The sequence below is a fragment of the Rhea pennata genome, chromosome 2 (assembly GCF_028389875.1).
Source record: "Rhea pennata isolate bPtePen1 chromosome 2, bPtePen1.pri, whole genome shotgun sequence".
Lineage (NCBI taxonomy): Eukaryota > Metazoa > Chordata > Aves > Rheiformes > Rheidae > Rhea > Rhea pennata.
In genome coordinates, this window is record NC_084664.1 from 100,250,956 (window position 1) to 100,261,096 (window position 10,141).

At 53.0% G+C, this 10,141-nt stretch overlaps 1 protein-coding gene across 1 annotated transcript; it reads left to right on the top strand.

The window, feature by feature from the left end:
• Window positions 1–655: 655 nt before the first annotated feature.
• On the top strand, window positions 656–5,783 carry FOXF2 (forkhead box F2). Its single transcript, XM_062568083.1, has 2 exons — window positions 656–1,751; window positions 5,617–5,783. The coding sequence occupies exons 1-2, from the start codon at window positions 734–736 to the stop codon at window positions 5,781–5,783; spliced, it is 1,185 nt and encodes a 394-aa protein (XP_062424067.1). The 5' UTR covers window positions 656–733.
• The last annotated feature ends 4,358 nt before the right edge of the window (window positions 5,784–10,141 follow it).

The following is a 10,141-nucleotide window of genomic DNA, read 5'->3' on the forward strand; positions in this document are numbered from 1 at the left end:
CACAGCAGCAGCAGCGCCTCCTGCCCAGATGACGAGTGGACAGAGGCCAGCTGGAAAGGGGGTGGTCTCCCTCCCTCTCCCCCTCTCTCCCTCTCCCTCTTCCCGCTGCCGCGGTGAATTCTCGGCCGGATTCCGGGGGGTCTGCAGGGAAAGACAAAAAAAAAAAAAAAAGAAAAGAAAAAAAAGAGCAAGATTGAAGAAACTGATAGGTGGCCGCGCTGTGTCTGGCTGCCGAGCTTTTTACGCAACAAGAAAGTATATATGAAAGAATAACAGTGCGGAAGGGATCGGGGAGGGAGGGGGGCTCCTGCGCTTCCTCCCCTTGCCGGATTAGGCAGAGGGCTGGTCCCCAGGTGGGGGGCAGAGGAGGAAGCGGAGCGGCGCTGAGCGGAGCCGCCGCGGGCGGCGCGGCGCGGGGCGGGCGGGGGCCGGACCGGGGCCGGGCCGGGCCGGGGCCGGAGCCGAGCGGGTCCATCCCTCCAGTGCCTGGCTCCGGCGGAAAGGAGAGGAGCCACCGAGCGAGGGGCCGGCGGGAGGGATGCGCTGGGCGCTGCCTCGGCCCCGCCGCCGCCCGCCGCTCTGAGGAGGTGCCCGGAGGACAGCAGCTCCCACCGCCCCCCCCCTCGCCCTCTCCCCCCGGCGGGGCACCCCCGCCCCGGTACCCACCCCGCCCGGCTCTCCCCCCTCCCTCCCAGCCTCACCCCACCCTGCCCCATTCCCCTCCCTCCGCCAGATGACCACCGCGAGCGGCCAGCAGCGGCTGGAGCCCCCCGTCCCTCTCCGCTCCTGCAGCCCGGCTCCCGGAGCTCTCCAGATGAGCCGGCCGCCCTCCTCCGCCCTGGAGACCTCCACCTCCTCTTCCTCCACCTCCACCTCCTCCTCCTCCTCCTCCTCGGCGGCGGCGGCGGCGTCCTCCAAGAGCAAGAAGGCCAGCTCAGGGCTGCGGCGGCCCGAGAAGCCTCCCTACTCCTACATCGCCCTCATCGTCATGGCCATCCAGAGCTCGCCCTCCAAGCGCCTGACCCTCAGCGAGATCTACCAGTTCCTACAGGCCCGCTTCCCCTTCTTCCGCGGCTCCTACCAGGGCTGGAAGAACTCCGTGCGCCACAACCTCTCGCTCAACGAGTGCTTCATCAAGCTGCCCAAGGGCCTGGGCCGCCCGGGCAAGGGCCACTACTGGACCATCGACCCGGCCAGTGAGTTCATGTTCGAGGAGGGCTCCTTCCGACGGCGGCCCCGCGGTTTCAGGAGGAAATGTCAGGCGCTGAAGCCCATGTACCGCATGATGAACGGGCTCGGTTTCGGCGCCTCCATCCTCCCGCAGGGCTTCGACTTTCAGGCGCCCCCCGCCTCCCTTGCTTGCCACTCCAACGGCTACAACCTCGACATGATGCCCAACGCCATGGCCAGCGGCTACGAGGGACTCAGCGGTGGCCACCACGTCCCACACATGTCACCTAACCCCGGATCGACCTACATGGCCAGCTGCCCGGTGACTGCCAACGGGGACTACGGCCCCGACAGCAGCAGCAGCCCCGTGCCCTCCTCGCCTGCCATGGCGAGCGCCATCGAGTGCCACTCGCCCTATACGAGCCCTTCGGCTCACTGGACAGCCTCCGGGGCATCGCCCTACATAAAGCAGCAGGGCCTCCCTGCCGCCAACGCGGCCTCCTCCGGCCTCCACTCCAGCGTGCCTTCCTACTCCCTGGAGCAGGGCTACCTGCACCAGAGCCCCCGCGATGACCTCTCAGGTAGGGGCCCGGGGGCGGCGGGAGGGCGGCCCGGGGGCGCGGTGCCGCCCGCCTACCCCGACGGGGCGTCGCTGGGGTTTCCGCGGAAAACGAGGGCCGGAGCGAGGGGGCCCCCGGACACGGCCGGAGCTGGGAAAACAGGGCTACTGCCCGGGCGAGAGAGGACAGCAAGAGAGAGGGTGGGAGCTGCTGTGCTTCGGGACACAGGGGTCTGAGAGGAGGGGGGGGGGGATCTCACTCTGGCTGTGCGCATCGCTCCCTGTGGGCCTGCAAAAGGCTGCTCCGAGGAAAGCGCGGCTCCGTGCGGCCTCCCCCGGGCCTCTGGCAAAATGTGCCCCCCAGCAGGAGCGGGGCGAGCGCAGCCCCCGCGGCCCCAGGCTGCCGCTTCGCCCGGCGGGATCGCCACCGCGCCGTTAAAGCAAAGTCCGCGGAGGTTTGCAGCGCGAGTAATCGAAAAAGGTGTTAAATATTATCCCCAAAGCCCTGCGGGCTGAGGGGGGAAAAAAAACCCGCTAATCTTTAAAAATGCGAAAGAGATTAAAGGAGATCCAGTGTATTTTTGCAACCGGAGGGGAAAGAGTTTTCTGAGCTCTTTCTCCAGTCCTCCCCGGCCGGTGATTACAGACAATGTCTGCTTAGAAAAATCCGAGCACAAAAATGGGTAAAAGATGTTGGGCTCTTACGGGGAAATTTTCCAAATAGCCCTTTTAAATGTGGGTCCCAGAGGTTAAGCAAACAAAGACAGTCTGGGCTGGACCACACCGAAGAGGATTTTAGCCTGACTTAACCCCTATGAGAGCGAGATCTTGTTCAATTTTATGGGAATTTCAACAAGTAACAAATACAGGCGACCTTCTGCTCGGAGTCCCCTCCCGCCCCCTCCTTGGGCGCCTGTCAATCACTCTCCTGTCCTTCTCCGAGCCCCGCACCCCGTCCCGGCCTCCCCAAAGCCGGCTGCTGCCGCAGGCGGCACGAGCTGGGAGCTTTTTCCTCAGCGCAAAGAGGAGCCTGCGGAGAGGAGGGAGTCTCAGTCTTTGCTGCTGCAAGCCTTACTCCGTTATTTCGGGGAAGTGGCCCCGGTAGATAGTCTCGGTGCGGCCCCCAGGCAGAGGTGGCTAGGGAGCAGGCTCCCTCTTTTACCGGAGTTCCGGTGCAGAGAGCGCAGAGCGTCCCGGCCGGGCTGCTCCGTGCCCACGGCGCTCCGCGGTTGGATTTTTAACTCCGCTTTGCGGAGACTGAGTTAGCTCTTCCATGTGGCTGGGTGACCAGGGTGAGCCTGGAGGAGGCAGGCGGGTTCACACGGGCATACCCCGCAGAAATACGTACCTTTTACTGTTCAAATAATCTGCTTTGATTTTTATTGTTGTTACTTGGGCTTTTTGTTTTTCTTTCTTTTTCCCCCTTTTCTTTTTCTTTTTCTTTTTTTTCTTTTTTTTTTTTTTTTACATTATTTTTGTATGCGTTTATTTTACTACTTGCGGATTCACAGGCCTCTCTACGCGGGGGGCGCGGGGCCGGACCACCCCACAAGGACATGCGTGGCCCGGGAGCGGGGCTTGCCAGGGCTGGGTAGCGGTTCCCCCCTCCTTCTGCGAGAGACTCGAGGTGGGAAAGACGATTCCTGGAAGAGAAATTCCCCAAAATAACACTTCAAAAAAAATGGAGTGAGAGGAAGAGCTCGGGTTCCCCCCTGAAGCTTCTCACCGCAGTTTCGGAAGCTGAGGTGGCTTAAATGCGAATTGTTTCAGTTCAGTTAGGGACGGATATACATGCAGACAGCCCGATGGACGCGTTTTAAATGCCGACGGATGGGCGTCCTTTCCCAGTAGCTCACATTTAATGCCACCAGTGTGCAAAACGGCGCTTCTCCAGTTATTTTGCACGGCCTCAGTTCTGGAGTCAAGATCTGGGCCCAGAACTTCGGTGGAAGCCATTCCTATTCCTTGATTAGCTAAAAAATTTTTTTGCACTGATCCACTCCTTGTTCGTGTGTGCTACACAAAATCTCAGTGGCACAAAACTTTTAGTAGGCAGAAAGAAGATGAGGAAAGACGACCCGAGATCCTTCATTTGTAACTATTATCAGCAACTTTCTCCTCCTCTCCCCACAAAAGCAGCAGCAAGTGCATTTTGCCTTTCCCTTTCTCTTAGTTAAATACAAAGCAAATTCGGTGGCAATCGCTGTTAATCAGTTAATAATCCTCTAGTCACGACAACGCCCGGGCGGATTTAAAACTTTGAATTTGCACTAGACTCAAGAGTAAGAGAGGAAAGAAATTGAAAACAGGAGTCTCGGTTCTGCTAAAGGATTTTAAAGCTGGGGCGGGGGGGGAGACGATTTTTTTCGCACACCATTAAATCCTGCTAAATGATTGAATCAGGATTGTAATAAAGTGCCTTGGTTTATGGTGAGCATACCAGCAGGGTTATTAGAAAGCCGAGGAAATCCAGCGAAATAATCACTTTTATAAAGTGAGCTCTGCGGGGTGAAGGAGGGGGCAGCGCTCGGGGAGACGGGCTGTGCCGCCGGCTCCGCGCAGGTCGCCCGCCGCCGCAGCCGGGCTCCACCGGGCAAGCAGCAAAGGGGCTGCGCTCCGCCGTCCCGGGGGGAAACCGCGGACGTTTCCCTCTTTTTGGCAATCCCTTACCTCCCCCCCCTTTACTGCTTTTTTTTCCCCCTTCAGTCAGATCTGACAGGATCCCACTAGCTGAGTTTGATATCCACACGAAACCACAGCCTCCCCCCATCATCCTTGCAGGCCTTGCTCAGGCTGTTCTCCTCTCCCCGTTGGGTCCAGTAGCAACCGCGCCAGACCACAGGTCCCAGCAGAGCCCTATGGTGCGAAGTGTGTGCTTGCGGGTCGGGGGAAATAATCTCCCACAAGACCCTTAGACTGTGTCTCCCGACAAACTGCCCTAGGCTGTGGGAAATGAAAGCCGGATTTTGAAAGGTCATTTTTTTATGTCGATGCCGGCGATGTACTTCTCTTGTTGCTGTTTATGAATCGTAGAGTTGTCCTCAGTCTGTACCTTGCATTTATGAAAGCACAAACCGGTATAGGCATGCACACCTAAATAAATGCATTGTCAACATACAAACGTATCGTGGCTGGAATTCAACCTGCAGCCGCACAAGTCAAAAGCAAAACCTCCCAGGAGTGGGAGGGAGGAGGGGAAAGAGGGAGCAAAGATCGAAATCAGCCTAAAATATCTGTGGTGCATCCAGAAAATCATGGCAGTCGCATCTTATCCTCTTATTAACACTGCACATCTACATACACCCGCAAAGCCTGACACAGCCCCGCAGGCTGACAAACACGCACCCAGCGGGGCAGAGATGCTTGCTGGCATAGAAGAGATCCCCTGAAATGCACGCATATCCAGGCTGCAGCCACACAGGTGTGCGTGGGCTCGAGTCTCCGCACACGTCGCCGTGCGGCGCCTGCCTGCGCGCTACGAGCGGTTCGCGCACACGCGTGTGGTCCGCGGTCCCGAATCGAGCGGTGCGGGCGCAGAGTGGGCCGGGGGTTCACATGGGCCGGGGGTGCAGCCGCGAGCAGAGCACGGTGCATGCCGCTTTCCCCCTCGAGGGAGGGCAATCGTCCGCTCTTCCCGCCCGCTAAGGAGGACCAGGCTTTCCCGAGGGAAGAGGCCGGTCGGGTCCGGGAAAGCCAGGGAAGAGCAGAGAGAGCAGCTCCCCAAAACTTGCAGGAGGGAGCCGCGCCCGGCAGAAGAGGGGATTCATAAATGTGTCAGTCCTGCTGCGCGCTGCCTATCCTCGATGCGTGCGAGGGAGGAAGGGCTGTCCAGCCACAGCCGAGCTACCTGATTGCTGAGCAGCTTTTCTTGTTTCCTTCTCTTGCAGTGGGATTGCCTCGCTACCAGCATCACCCCTCTCCGGTGTGTGACAGGAAAGATTTTGTCCTCAATTTTAATGGCATTTCTTCTTTTCACCCTTCCGCTAGTGGATCTTATTACCACCATCACCACCATCAAAGCGTCTGTCAGGACATCAAGCCGTGCGTGATGTGAAGGCAGCTCCCCAACAGAGACAATCCGGTGGCAGTGAACAGAGCCGAGGTATAGACGGACCCACGCAGATAAAATATAATGTGCACTCTGATAGCATTGAATAGTACACGAGTCACTTAGCAAAATTACCTAAGGAAGCAGTGTTTTCGGCCCCCCTCCACTCCCCGAAGGACACGCACAGCTGATATAAAGCTCTACCTAAAAAAATTGCCTTGTGTGATGTGACGGGATAGGTTGAGGCTCAAGTGTCCTTTTGCAAGTCTGACCTTGTTAATCACGAAACGCCTTTCCGTGGTCTCCTAAAGAATCAGGCTTGGGAAAAGTGAACAGTCCGATGTATTTTTATACGAGAAATTGTCTTTGAATAGGAAAAACCTCCCAACTCAGCACCTGCGAGGACTCCCCCTTCCGCTGTTGCGTACTTTAGCGGGAATTACTTTTTTTTTCTCTCTCCTCGAGCCCTCCAAGGACACTTTTTTATGGACGCCAGCACCGACTGATCGATATTATTAAAACAATATTTTTAGCCCTTTCGTGTATAGACTTTAAGAAAAGTTCGATTTTTCCAGTATTGCAGCAATACAACGTTTTGTTTTCTATTTTTTAAAAAGTTGTTTTCTACCACAATATTTTTAAATAAATATTTTAAATAAATCTCGTGTATACTCACACACTATTGCTTTAAAAGGAGAATATATTTGCACTTATGTATACTTTTTACAGTTTGCCAAAATATTTTGATGTACAAATTCTTTTTTTCCAATAAAATGTATATAAACGAATGCGCACTGCACAGGCACTTCTTTCTTTCTGCTCCTTCTTAGAAACCTCCTTTTCCCTTGCAGCCCAGGTCCTCTAGCCGCTGAAGGCAGAGGAGGAGAATGAGCAGCTGACCCGAGGGATGATGTGCTCGAGGTGTCCGGGCTGCGCTGCCCACCTGCACCCGCTGCCCACCCTTCTTCTCCCCCACCCTCCCGGTGCTTGATAGCCTTGATAGAAATAATCCGAGGAGAAGGGGGCACATATAAAAGTAGCAAGGTCCGCAGGGCCTGTTCTCTCTCTTTCAGGGCTGCATCCGGTTCCAAATGCCCCGCTCGCTATTTAGGGCTATTTTCAGGTGCCCCTGTCCCCCCAGCGCTGCCTGCCGGTACACCCCCGTCGGGGCCCCCGCTCGCCCCGAGGGTCTTTGCCAGGCGCGGGGGCAGGACCCCCTGCGCCGGCCGCGCCAGCACCGCGGGCCGCGCGGTTGCGAGCAGCGGGGCACGTCCTGCGGCGGCGGCGAGAGGGATCGGAAATAAAACCGTGGCTTGGTCAGGATTACGGAGGCCCCCGGGAATGGCGTGGCTGCAGAACGGGAGGGGAAAACATAAATAAATAAATAAAGGAAATCGAAACAAAACAGCAGCAAAACCAAAAGCGCCCCCGAAATTCCCCCAATAAAACAACCCAAAACCCCGAGGTACCCTGCCGCGGTGAGCGGCCCCGGCCCGCAGCCGTGCGCCGGCGCATCCCGCGGAGGCGCCGCGCTCCCGCGCCGCCCCGCGCCGCGGCGCCCCGCCCGGGGCTGCCCGGGGGGCCCCGCCGGGCTGCGCGGCCGCGCAGCGCACCGAGGGCCACGGCCGCGGCCCGGCACCCCCCTGCTCTCGGCCGCCCCGCTCCGCTCCCCGCGGCCGCGCTTCGGCGCTTGTAGACGCGGAAGAGAGAGGGCGTTTTAACGAAATTATATATAAATACACACACATATATATTCTTTAATTCTTCTTTTTTTCCCTAATACATATTTATGCTCAAATATGCCCTTTTCTTCCCTGAGCTTCTCAGGGCCTGTGATAAATTATAAAGTCAGTTTCAGAGTTTGCTCCGACCACAGTGCTGTGTTTACATTCTTTCCGAGGCAAGCCTGCATGGTCGTAATTTATATCCTAAACACTCGAACGTAACTTGTTTATACAGGAATGACAGGACCTCAAAGACAAAAAAACTGCATTTGCCTAACACGGGGCCTCGCGTGGGGTGCCAGTGCCCTCCAGCGGCCCGACGCCGCCATCGGCCTCCCGCACGACACAGCCCGCAGCCTCTGCCCGGCCCCGACGCTGGCAGCAGCGCAGCCTTGATTCCATTTTTCTGTTACGATTTTTTTTCCTACTTCTGAATGCGATTATATCCCAGAAAATGTGTCGAATACTCACACTGACTGTGCTCCTAAGAAAAGCACATCTGTTAGGGCATCCTTCAATTTTGGGCTTCCTTGCTCTCCCATGATGATTTAAGACTATTCTCTTTCCAAAGGTCGAGGTTTCCTTTTTGCAGTTGAAGCTTCTCAAACAAACGACATTTCAGAAGCAGTATGCTTTAGATATCAGTATGTTCCTGGCTGCTGGCTGTAAAATGAACACAGCCTCCCTCTTTTTTTTTTTTTTTTTTTTCCCCCCTTCAATTTAACAGTGACCAGCAAAATGACAGGGAAGAAGAAATTGGCCAGATTTTTAATTTGATTTGATTTGATTGGATTTTGTTTTGATATTTGACTTTATTAGAGTGCTTTCTACCATAGGAATTTGGTTCTTGTTTAGACTGAAGATCTCCAGTGGCCTCAGAGTTAGTGAGAGTCAAGACCCAGGGCTACGCCACTGACAAGATGAGGTTTTTATGTTTTAGCCATACAGCTAAAAAATCTTTTAATCTTTACACATTTTTTAACAATCATTGAGCATGCCTGACTGCTTCATATTTTGGAAAAAGAAAGTCTTTGTTAAAGATCCAGCACCCTGAACCTTCTAATCATATATTAGTTGTTGTAGTACCATCTTTGAGACCCCCAGAGGCCTTCAGCATCAGAGAAAACTGAAATTTCTAGTGTAAAAACGAAAGCAGGAATCTAGATGTGTATCTTTAGTCTGAGCATCATGAAAGACCCCAGGAGAACAAACCTGAATTTGAGCATGTATTTGCTAGTGACCCTGTGGCGAAACCAGAAGTTGCTATGCTAAAATGAGCATCAGCTGGTAGAAAATGCTGGATGGTCTCTGTCTGTGCAGGTTTCCTAATTTTTGTTCTTTTCTATGACAACAGTTCATTCCCTTCCTCTTTATCATCTGTGATGTTTACATTCCTTGCTTGCTGAGATGTCCCTGATTGCTTTGTCTTCTGTTTGTGGTTTGCAAAATGCCAAAGCACTGCTTTATTAGTGTCATTATTGTTATTATTTAACCATGTCCAAGTAGCACCTGACAAAAGTCATTCCACCTTCAATAACTGAGTTTGAAAGTATGGTTACCCTTGATTTTAGGTCTCGGCTCCAGCCAGTACAATTACTTTCTCTTTATGTGCAAGCACAAAGAAGGATGAAAACAGATAGCTTTAAGGTACACTTCTGGCTTATCCGGAAGAGGAGTTTATATCCAAAAAGTTGCATTACTTTTCCCAAAAAGATCAGTTGGTCTCATGCTTTAGTAATGCCTCTCCCACAAACTGTCTCGCTAGTGACCTCAGACTAGCACAGCTACAAGAAAGCTACTACTAAATTACAAATAGTTACTCATCTAGACTGATCGCGTAGCTCACATTTGGTGAGGCACTGGGGCAAATGGATTGAATGTAGACTAATCCAAACATTTCCATTATTAGAGCACACTAGGCAAAGTTTCCGCAGGATGGGAATGAAATCACGCTGGAGTGCCTCAAACAGTTTGCGTGTGATCTGCTCTAATCTTACACATATATTTTCTTCATTCTCTGGTTTCATCGTGGCCTTACTGCCTCAGCAGGGGGATTTTGCTTGTGAGGGTGTTTATATTACACAGAAAAAATCTCTCAGCCACTCCAAAGTTGGGATCGTTTGAATAATCAATTTAATGCTGGTAAAATTAGCCAAATGCAGAGATATCTTGTGTGGCATGTTGAATTTCGAGCTGACAGTTGACAAAAGTGTTCTTTAAAAGTCATTTAATTAATCTCATTAAACCCCTTGCCTATTATTCTATTAAGACCAATATCAGATTAATTTCTTATGCATTTTGTCCCAGCTGGCCAAGTACTTTGAGTCAACATAACATTTTCTGTTTAGTCCTAGAATTTTAGTCTGCTTTGGAAGCAAAGAAAGCTAAAGATTTTTTTTTATTCAATAACAATAAGCCTGATTTTATTGAACTCGGAAAGATTTGTTCATAACATATACATGAGGTAATATTTAAATAAGTCTGTTCAATAAAATGCTAGCTATGTCACTTAGGCCCTGAGAAAGCAAGGTACTGCTTTCAATTATAATTTTAATATACCTGAGCATGTGAGTATTCCTATTAAAGTCAATGGGATTAAGTACATGCTTAGAGTTAAAAGTGCTTTTTGCTGAAGAAGGA